Genomic DNA, 16,317 nt, shown 5'->3' with positions numbered 1-16,317 from the left:
AACTGGCACACGATTGGCTGAGCCGCTAGGAGGAAGTCAAATCTCACAACGTTTCGAGGGGAGGATAAGCTCGGAGTTGACAAAAGCGATCTGTCTGAGTCTGAGAAACATTTTGGATACTGTTTTTTTTTTTTTTTCAATTTACCCAGTTGGCGAACCACGCTGGCGAAGTTTTTACGCTATCCAGCTGAGAGCCCACCACCCACAAGGACTTGGTCTCACCGCGGACTTGACTAAAACCACCACCGCACGGCTGACATAGGAAAGTGGGACTTTATTGTTCAAGGCTAGCTAGCTGCCTTTTTTTGCTAAGCGGCTTGTTTTTGTGTGCACAGCTTGGACCACAGGCTATATGGCTACGAATTACGAGCCAATATATGGACTTTCAGAAGATGAGGTAAGCTTTCTATCTCCATATTGTTTTTGCGTTGCTAGGGTTGAATGTTGTTATGAATGGGTCTCTCTCGCATAGGAGATGGCTAACGCAAATTGTTAGCCGAGGCTAGCGAGTCCTCCTCACCCACGGTTACATTACATCCCATAGTAATGGACATGCAGTTGTTTCAGAAACGACAGCATCACAAGCATGTCAGTCCCACTAAACCGTGTATTTGTTTTAAACTATATATGACCAGCGTGTGTCCGATTAGTACCTCTAGTAGTGCTATTTTGAAGTCCCGGAGATATTAGTTAATTTCTGGGCGGGTGTGCAGGGTGGTAGTGGCAGGTATTGCCACTCTGTCAAACTTATACACCGCCTCTTGTCAGTGTTTGACGGTGAACTGACCACTAAACCAATTTGAAGACTGTAAAGCACAGGCATGTGCATCTTGCCCCCCAAGTGATCGATATACAATTGTGTGGTCTGGTGAAGTCCGCGTTGCCTTTGACATCCCACACTTTTATTTTTTTAAGATCACCACCTTTTAACGCATCAAGTAATTAATGCTATAATAAAAATATTGCTTTTTTTTTTTTTAAAAAAACATGTTATATGCGCGATAGTCACGAGTCCAATATGAGAGCATCGCTGAGTGACGAATAAAATAATTTGCCAAGAGAGCAGCTGTCATACCAGCCACCTACCTAATGCTGTCAGAAATAGTAAGTCTGCAGATTTTGGTGGATGATCCGGGATTGGTGTCTAAAAATAATATTCATGTGTTCATTCGGAGAGGTAAATAGACAGGGGCGTTCCCCACGATTGTTGACTTTTCTCTCATCAGTTGTCTGAAATCGCTTTTCCATCAAAGATACAGGGAGAGACCTGCATGTGCCCTATTTATTGTGACAGATTAGTGGACATATTATCTATGCTATGCACACTTTTTTTTGTTCCTGTCATAAACTGAGCTGGCCAATATCTGGATAGGTATTCTAAAAACCATAAAAAATGTATTTCTGCCATTTAGATATGAAACTAGAAAGACTAGAACAAATAATAATCAACTCTGATCATCAAACCAAAGCTGCACCAATCAATCAGTTGGCCACCAAAATGAATCAGCATCTATTTATGAGTTGGTAATTAATTGATTCTGTCTTTTTTTAAAATTATTATTACTTATCACCACAACTACTGATGATTTGCTGCTTTTCTGTCATATTTGGTTTTAAATTGAATATCTTTTGATTTTGGACAGTAAGTCAAATAAAACAAGTTATTTAAATAGTTCTGTTGGAAATTGTAGAAGTAGCCTTACAGTGTTTTCATGTTAAAGGAAGGATAAATGATTAATGAACTGTGTGAATAAGTGGCATATAAACTCATAATGAATACATTAGTTAATGCCTTAAATCTAACAGTGTTTGCTGTTTAGTCTATGTGACTATTCACTTACATAGCGTCACGGTACCCTATCTAACACAAGCATATTCGTTGTTAAGTGCTTTTTTAATTAACATTCACCATATTATTGGCATGAAATCTGTTCATGTAATCTCCTCCGTAAAGATTTTAAGTCAGTTGTGGGTCTACATTCCAAGAGACAATGTACTTCCTGTGACTATGAAGTAAACATTCAGTAACACTACACCGTCTTAACATGACCATGGCCTAAGGTAACAGCTGGGTTTTTTCTGGGGCCCCGTCCCTCCACTCCTTGCCTTGCGTCATGCTCTAGCACTTGGCATTACTAATTTTGACAGAATTCATAGTTAGGCTTGATGCAATTGTAAAACATGACCTACCAAGAAGCAGCGTGTCAGGGATTTTACTTTGGGCCTCGTTTCAAGTTGCAGTGAAGTAGAGAAGAGAGTGTGTGGAGCTGTAAACCAATTAGGTGGTTTAATTCGTCTTACAGCAAGCTTTTTAATGCAGGATGTGCTTTTGCACACACATTCACACTTTAACTAACAATATGATCGTTAAACACGTGAATAGTGAAGACTGATGTGCAATTGCATATCATCGCCATTGCTGTTATTCTCTGCAGTGTTTCAGTACAGCTTATGTCATCTGCCAAAGTCAAAACATTGCAGTCACTCAAAACCAGAAACTTTTTCTGATACAACTCATTTCATTTCTAGGTCAGGGTGATAGACTAAAAAAAAAAAGCAGGTTAGTGCAGCCAACAGCTAGAAGTGTTTAAAGTAGCTTGATTGTAAGGTTATGAGATCATTTTTCCATGAGATTTTGAATGTTTTGATCCAGTGTCTCCTTCTTCTGCAGAATGAAACCAGAGTGCTGCGGGTTAAGGTCATTGCAGGAATTGATCTGGCGAAGAAAGACATCATTGGAGCCAGGTGAGCATCACAGGAATGCACCGAAAAAATGCTGTTTTCATCAAAGGTTTCTCAGCAGTTACGCTCTTTCATGTCATCGTGTGTGGACCTGTGGTCAGTGCAGCTGCTGTGGACACTGACTGCTTTGGCGTTGCATTTTCATATCGGGTTTTAAACAACAAACTGTTAATTCAAGCGTGATGATTGTTCAGGGATGTTATTATTAGCATTAGCATCATATGAGCATCTTTCTCTTTGATTTGTTGTTTTTTCAACCTTGGAGTGCACACTGCACAGTGTTATGCGCAGTTTCATTACATTCCTTCTACCTAGAAAGACCTTGAACTGCAAGAGTTAATCAATGATTACCTACCTGCTTCTCCTCTCCTACTCATAACTTACTTCTATTACAGTTTTTCCAGATAAAGTGTTTGACTAATAATTATACATGTCACATACTTTCTCACATGGGAAGAGACAAATGTTTAACTTAAACTTTTGAGGGTCTTTGAAGCGTTATATTCAACGTTTGCCTCCTGTCATTCGATGTCCTCTCTCTCTCCTGGTGTGATTCAGTATAGCTCAATGTTTTTACAACTTCTGTGTGACTTTGCATACCAGCCGGCTGTGGAAGTGTATTCGAAGTATGTGTAGAGTAATGTTTCTTGACCTCTGCCCTCCTAATTAAGATTGCATTCTTCTCTGATAAATTAGTAACAAGTGAATTAGGAATCAATTTGTTCATGTGCTAAAGGGGGAAATTATAATTTTGATGTTTTATGTAGCCTATTTGCTGCGCTAGAACCTCCTTTTTGCTGCAGATTCAGGAAGTCATAGGCAGCCATTGTTTTCACACGCATGGCTTACAATGGTGGTGAGGCACTAGGCAAGCTTACATATCAAGTGAGGTGCACAGGACGAGAGTTTAAAAGGAGCAGTCACGTTGGCTCTCTTAGAGGGCTTAATTGAATTGAATGAAATGTCTGAATACATCAATATGACATAACATAAATCAAACAAATGTTGCAAATTGCTCTAATGGCTTCCACGGAAATGGTTATAACAGGCTGCTTCACTAGCAAACTGCATGGTAGAACTAGAAGGATGGTGATGGGAGACCAACAGAGAAGGCTTGGGTGATAGCTGGTGAAGCGATGGAGGCTAGAGCTGCTGAACAGACATGGGGGGGAAGAAACCGAAGAGCAAGGAGGGAAGCTAGGGAGATAAAAACAAGGACTCAAGGGCTGGAGACGAGGGTCAAGACGAAGGCAACAGGTGAAGCAGAATAGCAACTCGTGAAGAGGCTTGAAGTGTAGACGACTGCAGCAGCAGCAGCTATGATCTGATAGGGTGGCAGCGTTGGCAGCGTTGGCAGAGCTGGGTACTTGTGGAGGGTTTGATTACGGTGATGATGAGATGCAGCTGGTGCGGCTCTGCTCTGACTCCAGCACACCTGCTTCCACTCAAACACACTGACGAGGGCGAGGGCGAGGGACACCGGGGAAGTGACAACAGGTTAAGGAGACACAATGAAGTGGAAGGAGTGTCAGGGCAGGTTAATAAGACAATCACGCTATTATTATTATTATAAATTTTAAACTGCATGTTCATCATTTGAACTGCTGGTAGATGTCAAGAAAGAGCAAAGCTTTATGCATACAGTGTGATTATCAATCATTTTTTATTCATTAAGGGACATTTTATGTCATTCTCTGGTGTGAAATTTTGCAAAACAGATTAAATCTCATCTAAATTTGAGCCCTGCTCCTACTATTATTTATAGTAATGCATTGTATCTGGGCTATGAGAAAGCAGACATTGTCAAAAAAGAGCCTGGCACGTTTGCGCTGTGTGTGTGTGTGTGAGTGAGAGAGAGAGAGTGAACTCACATGCCAGAGTGCGTGTGTTAGCATCCTGATACCCTACTGGCAGGGCAGCTCAGCCTGGCTCTGGCAAAAACTGAACTGTAATGAAGAATCACTGAATGAGGTGTGTCCACAGGAGACAGTGCTGACTTGGCAGTCTGTCCCCTCATAAGATGCTCAAACAGTGCTGGCTTGTTCTTTTCTTCTCTTTTTGCTCCAACGCTGTTCCTGTCGCTGCTGTATTCTGTAATACGACAGCTTTGTTCCATTGTGTTCTGCTCGGTTATTGTGGACTAATTGAAACACCCTGAGGTTTTGTTTTTGTTGTTTTTGTGAGGTGTTTACAGAAGCTCGAGGAATTCTCATGCAAGTGAACAACAAGTGGATCGAGCCACAGTTTTCAGTCCAATGTCCTATGCTAGCCTTCATCTTCCCACTGTTGACCTGAAGTAGCCCTGTCTGCCACACTGAGTAGGTTTTTTGTTGATAGAGCGAAGGAGACGAGAAGAAGTCTCGGTGCAGCCCGAGAAACAGTAGGCCCATTGTTTTTGTTTAGTCGCAGCGCATTACAGAACCACACAAACACACAATTAGGGACTGTGGGGTTCCTGCAGATGTTAATTAGCACTCAAGCAACAGCAGTTTTGCTTGGAGTATGTTTGCAGCTCATTTTTTAATACCCCCGCCCCACTTCTTCTGCCCTTTTCCTCCCCGCTCAGCTGTCTCCTTGGAATGAATGTACGGCTCCACTCCAATTGGCAGGCTAAATCTAATTTTCGCTATATCCATACTGGAATTAGATTACTGCTTATATCAAGTCTGGATGGCAAGAAAAAAAAATCCCATGGAAAATTGATTACGGCAAATCAGATTTAAAACACATTCATAGTTTATAGTTTGAAATGCGATTCAAATTGAATTTCTAGCCTGTGTGTTAAGTCTGGTCAGTGCAATCAAAATGTCATTTATGAAACACACAACACCAATGTCTAAGAAGAACATGGGGAAAAAAGGAGAGGAATTCACTTCCTCTGTGTTATCTGGAAAGATTGGAAGAGGTGTTGGTGTGAAGAACTCGACTTTGTGTCTTTATTCCTCATTTAGTGAGCAGCTTGCTGTTTTACATCCACAATAGAGAAACACACCATCTGTTACATTATGTGTTTATACAGTACACCGGTGGATGTTATCTCAGGGCACAATGTAGATGAGCAGAATAGGACTGGGAAATGAAACTGTTGTCATTTCTGCAGTAGACCCTTCATTAGTCAATTAATCAAATAGTTGTTTGGCAGATATTTGTATAATCATTTCATTGTTTGAGTCATTAATTTGGTTATTATCACTTGTGAGAATCAGGTGTCTTTCACAGTTTTCAGATGTTTTATAGAACAGATTATTAAAGATAATTCTTTGAACTAAAAGCTGATACATTGTGGTGAGATCCAACCTGTCACGTTGTTGTTTTTAGATCTCAGCAGTGGCAGGCGTCTGGCAGATTAAACACCATGACTTTCCTTGGAGTTTGCTATCCACTTAGGCCACAATTAGACTCCCTTGCAGACTCACACACGCACAGCTGCGGACACCCCAGACGTGTACTTGTTGTTGCACATGTGCCCAGTGTAGCGCCGTGGCCTCATGGACCACTGATGACAGACATACACACAGAGCCTGGCATACACCACCTGATAATGAAATTGACGTCAGCAGTAGATCCTCGGGAACTCACAGGTCCTAAATGTGCAACATTACCTTTAGCTGTATAAAAGCAGGTTAAGTTAACTTCTGCAAAAAGTATAAAAATCGTCTCACCTTGTCTAACTTCTCATTGACCTCAATGGAAAACATCATGAGGTAAAGGAAAAACATGGCAGTAAAAGTAAAAGACAGACACGGTGCTAAGAAAATCTGACTGCACTCGCTCTGCACTACGTAATTATCTGGCCAGTGGCCATGGATGCTGTTGATTTGAAAGTGTTGTTGGCGCTATTATCTCCTTTCCATTCATTAAGGATGGTGGCGAGTGCACTAATACAAAGATAAGGAAGAAAGGATTTGCAGAATTTGACCAGGGCATTTAACTCAATAAGGAACAGAACACAGACAAAATGAATATGGATGGATGGATACTTAATTTATATGTACAGATTATGTGTTACTGTAAATTTTATGATCACACTGAGTATTTGTAGAAGTGATACCTTTTGTAGGGATGCAAGTTACTGATTAAAACAAACCCCTCTGTCACCTTAGCCAACAGACTGAGGAGAAGTTTTTCTTCAAAGGGAGATTTCAGAAGGGCAATAATCTGACACTGTACCGTGTGTGGCCTGTTGGGACTGAGATCAGTAGGGTAATTGCTCTGCCTGGTGAATGGCGCAACTCTGTGCCTCTCTGTCCAGAACTTGGTGGAGATTTCTCCCCTGTCAGCGCCTTCAAATAAACCATTTGGCCATTTTAAAATAGCACAGTCACAAACACTCTGCAGCCTACTATTTGCGCCATTCACCTCATGTTTTTCAGTTTCTATTTTTAGCACACCGCTTTGTCAATAAGACATTACGGCCTTATCTCACAATACGCAAATGCAAACTGTCTTTATCTGCTGGGCTGTCCGTCAGACTCAGATTTCAGGTCTGGAAACGAGGAGCGTAGTTACAGAGTGTAACCTAGCAATATGTGGCCACAGTTAATGATGTAACACTGGGAACAAGACTAAGGCGGGTTATAAACACTGGGTGGACACTCGGTGAGGTTTACATTTTGGTGTGTTGTTTTACAAAATGAGGATCACAACAAAGACTTGAAAGCATTGAATAAAAAAGTATGCACATAATGATATTACCTGATGACCATGTTATTGTTTGGTATTTTTGATATTAAACACTGCTGTCTGTATATATTTATTTATTTTTTTGTTAAATGTCTTTTCTACTGGTAAATTATGTATTTTAACCACTGATTATTGTCTTTTATTTCTCTTTTTTGTGTCTGCAGTGATCCTTATGTCAAACTTTCCCTCTATGTTGCGGATGAAAACAAAGAGCTCGCCTTAGTCCAAACAAAAACCATTAAAAAGGTAAGTCCTAAGGTAAATGGAGGCGCTGATCCAAGCGGCGTAGCACTTGCCCTCCCCTTTTGTTCCACACAGACCTTTGGATTGTCATTAGAAACGTGACGAACTCTAATGCGTTCTGCCCCGTGCCAGACTGGCCACTCCTGCCACTGTAATCTCCTCCCACACCTGCACCAAACAGTTTACAGCACAACCTCCTAAATGTGACTTTGCTCACGCTCTTGTTTGAGATCGACTGTGATCCCTCCCCCACCACCACCTCTACTTCAAATCAAGGCAATCATAGCATCTTAAAAGAGGGAACCCACAGGAAGGCACCAGAAGGCAGTGCTTCCTTTTCCTGTTCCTGCTCAAGAGAGTCTAGAAGGAGACATTGGGCAAAGCTCTTTTTCCCCCGGTGGTTCGTCTTGGGGTGGAAATCTCTTCACAGCAGGGGGAGCTATTACTTGCTATTAGTGTGAACTCTATGTGATTTTGAACAAAATGTCCATATTCATCGCCAGCGTTGTGGAATGTGTGGTTGAAAATGAAGTCTGAATATTTCTGCACTACATGTTTTTTCACTGCCCGTGGTGAGGATTTATGGGAATAAAATTTGCACATTTGCATTTGCAGAACTGAAACTTCCATCACACTGTTTCTGCCTCTGACGCCATAATGTTGCCTGACTCTGTAAGCAGCCCCCCTTATCTCTTTGTAGATGTCTCCTTTTCCTGGTAGTTACTGTTTCGCTACATGTAGCTGTCAGCCAACCCTCTGCTGGAGTCGGGCAGCTCAGGCCTCCATGCAGGCAGACATATGCTGCCAGTGGCCATGCTTGCCTTATAGGATATAAATAGCTGACAATGCACTGCTATGTGGAGCAGAAAAAAGAAGCATCACTGCTTTGCTTCTTCTGTGGGCTCTATGTGTCTTTAAGTGGGACACCTTTGATGGCATCTTTGTTGCTGGAGCTAAGAGTTTGGCTTGTGGCAAAATGGCATGAAGAATGATGAAAAGGGCCAGTCTCAGATGAACGCCATTAACTACATGTCACCCTGTGCATTTTCCAAAAGCTTGAGATATATGAGACAATTTTTTGGATATTATAATAAAAATTAGTTTCAGAAGAATTTGACAGGCTCTGGTGTTAAATTGGCTGATTGTCAAAGGGCAGCGGGTTCATCTGTGACTCTGGAATCTGAGCAGCTTTTTTAACAGAGATGTTATTTTATCGCCGCCATAAAATGTCGTAAATTGTTTATTAATCAGAGTGACCTGTGAAATTAGGACTTCATTGACATTCTAGTGTTTAAGTCATTTCAATCACAGAAGGAATTTTAATGAGAAGTGTCACATAGCTCACAGTCCAATAAAATATCAAATGTGTGAGGCGAGAACGAGAGAGTCTGTGCGGCTGATCCATCCAGAAAGTAGGTGAAAATCCTCAGGGCTGTTAATCCAGGGCCTAACGCCAATCACCGGGACATGTTGTTAGCTACAAACTTCCTCTAACAGCGTAAGAGGATCATTGACGCACAAGATTGAGTCTAATTTCTCACCAGGGTTCTCTTCTCTCACCCTGAGTTGGACAGGTTTCACACATCTGCTCTGTTTTCTTTTTCAACTAATGACAATGTTCACTCTGCTTTAATACACACTTTATTAATTTGTGATCTAACCGTGTCCATGTTTTGTGTTTTAGACTCTCAATCCCAAATGGAACGAGGAATTCTACTTCAGAGTGAGTTCAGATTTTGAAACTGTTTGATAGATCTGTTGTGTTCACAGTATCCCTCACCACAACGGTCTGTTAGTGCTCTTGTTTACTCTAGGGTGGTGATGTGCATGTTGTTAATCTTTGGTTGTAGTTTAACTGAGGGTTGAGTCACACCTCCTCGACCATTATAATAAGACAGACCGTACTGTTTCCTACGATCTTAACTGCACGTGTATCACATCCCCTCACTAGTTATTCATAAAAGAGTTATAAAGATAAAGTAGTTGTGGATTATTGTGATGCTGAAGTGAGTAGACTGGTTACCTGGGTATTTGCATGTGTGCACATCTGTATTGTCTTCGTATGCCTTGTAACAACTGGATAACTGCTGTAACATCTCCCTTGGTATTTCTTTACCAACACAGGTGTGCCCCCAGAATCACAGGCTACTCTTTGAGGTGTTTGATGAAAACAGATTGGTAAGACTCACACTTCATAACCTCCCTCTGTCGCTTATATCACACAATACTTTTAAATTTCACGCTGTCACGTTCTGACAGCTCACCCCAGAGGTTTATTTAGTAGGTTCCCCATACTGTGATCTTTATCCCTCTTAATTTATTTTGTGCAGTTTGTTTCTACTGTAAACTATTTAGAAACTGTGTTGTCTTGATATCATCTCTTTCATTCTTTTCTGTTGTGATAATGAACGTTCCATTAGGTCTCCCTTTGTATGATTTTTATCTCGTCTATAACAATAAAACATGATGTACCACCGCATAAAATGTGACAATTTTAAAACCGATATTGCTACACGCTTATATTCATTCTCAGCCAGTTTCCTTAAATAGTCCTGCCTTCACCACGGGAACCATCGTAAACCTGTATGAATTGTATTGACTTTATCTGATCCCCCGTGTCTCCACAATTTCTTCTTGAGAAGTCACATTACCAGAGAAAAGAGCTAGAGAAATACCTTGCCGCACACACTTTAAGGTAAAATGTGCAGACGCAGTTTGTGGTTTGTTTGTCTCCCAGTTTCGTTGCTACGCTTCAAGGCTGTCGTCCACTAACTGAAAAACTTGTACATTCCTCTCATGTCAGATTTCTCAGATTTCTCTCCCGGAGAAGAACACTAGTTTCCTTGACTTGTAAAATTAAGTCTGTTGTCGGCCCTCAGTTGCCATGACAACTGGCGAAAATGTCTGCACAATCATCAAGTGTTGCAGCAATTAAAAACGGCACAAGTGGGTCGTGATAATCAATCCCCTAATTCATGCTTATGTATAACCTCCACCTCGGGGAACCATTCTCAGAGCTGACAGAGCCATGTGAAGTAGTTGTTGACATAATGAAGACATTGTTCTGTGGAAGAGGCAAAAGGCTTCCCTGAAAGGGATTTAGAACTGTGATGGTGTTTGTTTTTTTATGGCTTCTCTATGGTAACTCTGGGGGTCTGGATGTGGAGTTTAGTGTTCATTAAAAATACAAACAGCGGATGTGGCCCGGCGCAGATTCGGTCCTCTTGGCTGGATAAGGCACATTCTGTCTGCTGCTCCTCACAGGTTCAGCGCTACTGCTTTTGCACATGGGGGAGCATCGTGGGAGGTTTTAGTATCTTTTTACCACACCACATTGTGTAGTTTTCCTGATAATTCACATCGTAATTTAAAACGGGTAGATTTTGTTTTTAAATCTCATTCAGTGACGTTCATATTGTTAAAATCAGTGCACACATTGTATGTGTTGTGTATGCAACGCATGCTCTACATGCCTCTGCAGAGTGCAGAGGGGAATCTCTGGTTCTTAGCCCGCTATGAAAAGGGCAGCTCTAATTTTTCCCTCTGTACAGTGGGAGCTGTCTCTCTGTTGCTGTATAGAAGAGGATGACACTAGAGAGCATAGCACAGACGGCCTCCAGCTTCGTCTTCTCCTTATATGTCTGAGGAGGTGCTCTTCTGTCCATCTCTAAGTACATGCCAAGGCAGCTCCTCCACCACTGGCCAGTATTTCTTTGAAGCGGCTGCTTGTTCTCTAGCATCCATAAATTTATGGTTTATTTGTCAGATGAGCTGAGAGATAGACTAAGCTAGTGCTATAGCATGACGGATTGTGGCTTTATGGTATTTGAACTTGAATACTGATGCTCCAGATACACTAAATGTCATCGCATGTAAGTCTATACAAAATAAAGGAGAACTAAACATGATACTGGCAGTCAAGACACAATGTAAAGAAAGAGGTTGAATAGGCCTACACTACAGTAAAATGCTTTGTTTGAAGCAGGCATGTTATGTCATTTAGCAAGCTGGGCTTGCTGCCATTGGACCACACATTGGCATTTTGTTTCTTTTATACAGAACATTCTCCATAACATTTCACACACACTTTTTATTGACTGGGCCTAACACTGTAGGCAGTGTGTCATCACTATGTGTAACGGGCTGCCAAGCCATGATTTCTTCCTGCGCTACAGTCTCTTCCCTTTTCAACTGTTTCTCTGTCTTCAGTCGATATCAGCTGCCTCCTTGATGCCCTCTTGTCCAAAATGCCGATTTAAGATTTTTATTTGTTTATGTCCTCTCATTCGTTTTCCTTTTTTTTCCCCCAATGTGGTTTCACCATTAGTGGCTTAGCTGTCAGACTGTTGCTGCTTGCTTTTTAATACAGATGGGGTGACGCTTGGGGGGATAATCCATAAATCAGATCAGTCATAGAAGTTGGAACAAGGCAGCCACTTTGGATGACATATCTCTGAAATGCCAAATTATCATAGGGGCTTTTCAGTGCTGTTCATGGAGGTGGACGACTCCCCCGCTAACTCTGGCCTCAGGGCCAAGTAGCCTGAAACCCCCTTTTTCACATGCTGATGCGCTGGTGAATCACTTAACTGTCTCGCTGTATAAAGCAGTCCCCCATGAATGTACAGTTTATAATTGAAATGTCTCTCTTTTTTTACATTGTACTGTAGCCAAATGACATATTACAAGTGGTTAAGCATCAGCATTTCAGCGTTGCAAACTGGGATGACAGCTGAGTCGTATCTTGGGTGGATTTTGGATGCAAACAGAGTGGCCTATAAAACCACCAGACAGTTAAGTGTTTGGCTGTGTATGGGAGACGGCCTATGTCTTTTCTGTTTGAAGCAGACTAAGATATGTTTCCCCAGAGAGATCTCTGCTGTTTGCTTTATCAAAGCTGCAATCTGTCAGATATTCTACTCCCCGCTTTGCTGCTGCCTTTTTTTTCTGGTCCATTTTTAGCAACGACTTCCTTATACTTTTTTTTTGTTGTTGTTTCCAAGCTGCAAGAAGAAACAAGCTCAATTTATCTTCTGGATTTGTTGCTCTATTTTTTTGTGGGACTGTTGGCTCTAAGTGGTATTTACTGGGTCATTTAGCAAGGAAATCTTAACATCATGTTGTGACGAATGACGAGTGAATCTTTTTAAAGAGGATATACAAGGATATTGGGTGTGTTTTTATACAACATATTTATGGAAATGTTTTAATCTTCACACTCTCCTTCTTCACAGCCAGGAGGTGCAGCTACATTTGTGAGAGGTGTGGAGGTAGATAAGTGGACAGGGTTTTTTTTGCATGTCATTGTAGGGATGGATGCACAGGGATAAGTGGGATGTGTTTGGGGGGCCAGTTGGCACTTGAGGGCAGCATGAGGTTGTAACAGGAGGTGGCGTGGCCATTTGTAGTCACATGACTGACAGGCAACCCCACCGTCACCTCGGAAACCAGGAGCGCCGGCCTCTCTTATCCAATCATGTCAGGAATGCTGACCGTCACTGGGCTAGGGCTATTTCTGCTGTCTGTCGCTAGTGCTAAGAGTCCGGCATACAGGGATCCTTCTTCTTTTATTTTTGTTTTTTCCCCCCTCGCCCTCGTCCTCTCTGTAGCCTTCACTCTGCCACTCCTCCTCCTCAGTGCATAGTGTAAAGTTGTCAGCTCTTCTGCAGTGACTGTAGTTTTTGTGGTGTGACTTCTTTCCTCCGTACAGTTTACTGTTGGAAGGAAAGTTGTGGAAGAGGCTCGGACAGGCTGGGAGGGGGTGGGAGGGGGAGAGAGAGAGTGGAAGAAAAAAAGGGGATCAGTCATCTAGCCAGCCAAAGGAGAGAAGTGGGCGACACTAAGAGACAGAGACAGGAGCCAGAGGAGAGAACCAAAGAGCCAGTCAGAGAGAGCCTGTGAGGGAACGGGAGCTGTGGGACGTGAGGTGAAAATGGCACAACGTCTGCGTTTGTACTTTGGCTCAGGCCGCAGTAACACAGCCCCGGAGATACTGGAAGGAGACTCTGAGGAGCAGCAGGGAGACAATGACGTGGTCACGGCGTTGCGCATGCAGCCACCACCTCCGGTGCCGAGGCCTTCTCAGGAGCAAGCTGCGCAGCACGTCCCACCACCAGCGGCTTTTGGTTCGCGCTCGGAGCCTTCGCTCAAACGCAGCTCTTCCATGTTCATACCCCAGCTCGCTGCCTACTCCGACCCACGGCCCACTAAGAGTTCCTCCATGCGCATCTCCCTGCAGCGGTCCAACGGATCCGGTAATGGAGATTCCAGTGGCCCCGCTGATGATGTCCCGCCACCTTGTTATACTCCTCCAGGACCTGCGCCTGCTTATTCTGAATCACAGATTGAAGCAGATGTTCCTCAACAGCCGCCGCCTCCATACTACAGCCCCGAGTCTTTAAACTCGCAAACTTTTCTGTCGGAACCGAACCTGCCCAAACGCAGAGTTTTTAGTATTGGTTCAAACGGGCATACCGTGTATAGCAGAGGACAGGCCGGCGTCAGTGTCGGAGGAATCTGTATCCAGAGGAACTCTCCTGACGGTTCGGACGTCCAGCATTTCCGAATCCTCCCTTACGGTGGCACCGGCTGGTCTGTGCAGCAGCAGCAGGGCGGCTCGGACCACTGCTCGGGCGTCAACGGTGGAACACAGAGGCTGGTGTTTCAGCTCCAGCAAAATCAGAACCAGGATCAGAGCCAGGGCAGGACGCAGGCCTCTGCATCACAGGACGATTGTGCAGATGTTGGCTTCACCAGCTCAAGAGGCAGCCATGTGGTGCGCTACCCCAGAATCCGTCTGGAGAGAGGCTCATCTCATCAGAGGCTGTTGCTGGAGAACCAACATCAGAACTCTGGCGCCGATAATCAAGCTGCTGATGAAACCCAAACAGACGCCGAGACGCAGAGAGTGGAAGCAAGAAACAGACCTAACGGCTGTACTTTCAAAATCAGTGGGGATACTCCTAGAAGGCAGCCTCATTTCAAGATTTATTTTACCCCGGGTGGAGGTGGAGGTGGAGATCAGGATGTGTGCCTTGGCAATGATCCGATGAGGAATAATCCCAAGGTAAACAGAATATTGGAAAAGTTTCGTAGCACTATTGTCTGCCGTAGCCTGTCTCTTAAGTGCGAGGCGAAAAAGATTTTAAATGGGAAAAGGCTTCATCTGCTTTTCTGTGGTTTGTGTTGGAATTATTAAAACGCCACTTAAGATTTACAGTCATCTCTTAATGGAGAATACATCCATTTGAGAATGAATAATAAATAGTGGAAGAAAGGATCTTCTCACTCATACGACATTTAGCTGAATGTATGATGTCTAATTTCTACTCTGGCCAAACATTAAGCAGCACGGCCATGGACATAACACATGGAACAGAAGCAGAGCAATATTTATGCTATGTGACTTATTCAAACTATGTCTGTAGTTTTCGCATCTAATTTGCGGACTTGCTGGTATTTCCCCCTGTTTGACTTACTGAATCCAGCTCAGATGAGGAGCGATCCGTATGGTGCAGGAAGAGGGTGGTGACATTCTGGGAAATGAAAAGCTTAGACATGGTTTCTTAGCTGAAGCACACACAGACACAGACACACACACTGGCTTTCTTTCACCACAGGCATTTGAATTTTTACACACATCAGCCAATTCAATCACGAAAGGAAAACAGGGACAGGCTTGTGGATGAATGGATAATTTCCCCCAGTGCACTTGTTGCCTTCTGTTTCACAGAAATGTGACACATAAGTTTGCTAATACCATTAACTGCAGCCAGTGCTCTTTGAGAGTTGGCTGTTTCTATCTTTAGTCTGTTTCGAGCGTGGTTGTTGATTTTGAGAGTGGGCAGGCGGCATGTCGTCTTTGGCTCTAGGCTGGTATGGATCCATATCCTTGCAGCTGCTCTCGAAGTGATTAAGAACTAAGATCGTCATTACAGCTTCAACGATGATCAAGAAGTTTCACAGGCTGCATCGGTGTTTCCTGAAAACCTGAAGTCTTTTGATGTTACACTCAGCTCTTCTTGCTCAACCTTTGGAAAGCAAAACAGATCTAAAGGTTACGCTTTCTTAAACGTGGCGTCATTACCTAATATACTCTTCACGCGCTGCTTCCTAAACCACTTAATTCAATCTTTCAGTAGCAGGAGAAAAAAAAACACCTATTTTCTCAATTTTAAACTTGGATAACGAGCTGAAATCTCAAGCTGTCTCTGTAAATAACAATTATGTCTAATATATATTTAAGTTCCCAGTAGTTTCTCAAAAAGTTTCCTGCCAGACGTCTCCAGGAAATATGTACAAAGTAAACTTGCTTGAAGGTCTAAGAGCAAACTCTAGCTGTGTTGTAGAAATGCAGCATATTATTTTTTCAGCTTCTCATCTCACAACCTCAAGATTTTTCTTGCGACCCCTTTGGGGTCTTAGAACTGCTGTGCCGCACTAACTTATTATAAATTAATGAATCAAACATTGTATTTGACCTCTAGCAGCATGTGTGGACATGCCGATCATTACTGTGATCAACTGGTGATATACACAGCAATAGATCAAAGGCAGCACAGAGGAAGACTGAGAAAGTAAACACGGATGTAAACGATGCAAATTTAGATATATTCACAATGTAGGCTCTGGAAACATGAAGCCTGAAAA

At 42.7% G+C, this 16,317-nt stretch overlaps 1 protein-coding gene across 5 annotated transcripts in view; it reads left to right on the top strand.

The window, feature by feature from the left end:
* The first annotated feature begins 79 nt into the window (after positions 1–79).
* The window catches only part of nedd4l (NEDD4 like E3 ubiquitin protein ligase), a 41,208-nt gene continuing 24,970 nt past the window's right edge, over positions 80–16,317 (top strand). For 2 of the 5 annotated variants that reach the window (XM_083983060.1, XM_083983059.1), the window contains exons 1-5: positions 80–397; positions 2,672–2,745; positions 7,590–7,671; positions 9,353–9,391; positions 9,793–9,846. In XM_083983060.1, the coding sequence (XP_083839186.1) occupies positions 353–397; positions 2,672–2,745; positions 7,590–7,671; positions 9,353–9,391; positions 9,793–9,846 (294 nt within the window). In that variant the 5' untranslated portion in view covers positions 80–352. Of the gene's footprint in view, positions 398–2,671; positions 2,746–7,589; positions 7,672–9,352; positions 9,392–9,792; positions 9,847–13,044; positions 14,735–16,317 lie in introns of those variants that run through there. The other 3 variants (XM_083983058.1, XM_083983057.1, XM_083983064.1) reach the window with 2 other exon arrangements.

Source organism: Trachurus trachurus (assembly GCF_905171665.1).
Source record: "Trachurus trachurus genome assembly, chromosome: 12".
Lineage (NCBI taxonomy): Eukaryota > Metazoa > Chordata > Actinopteri > Carangiformes > Carangidae > Trachurus > Trachurus trachurus.
This window is presented reverse-complemented; position numbering and strand designations above follow the sequence as displayed.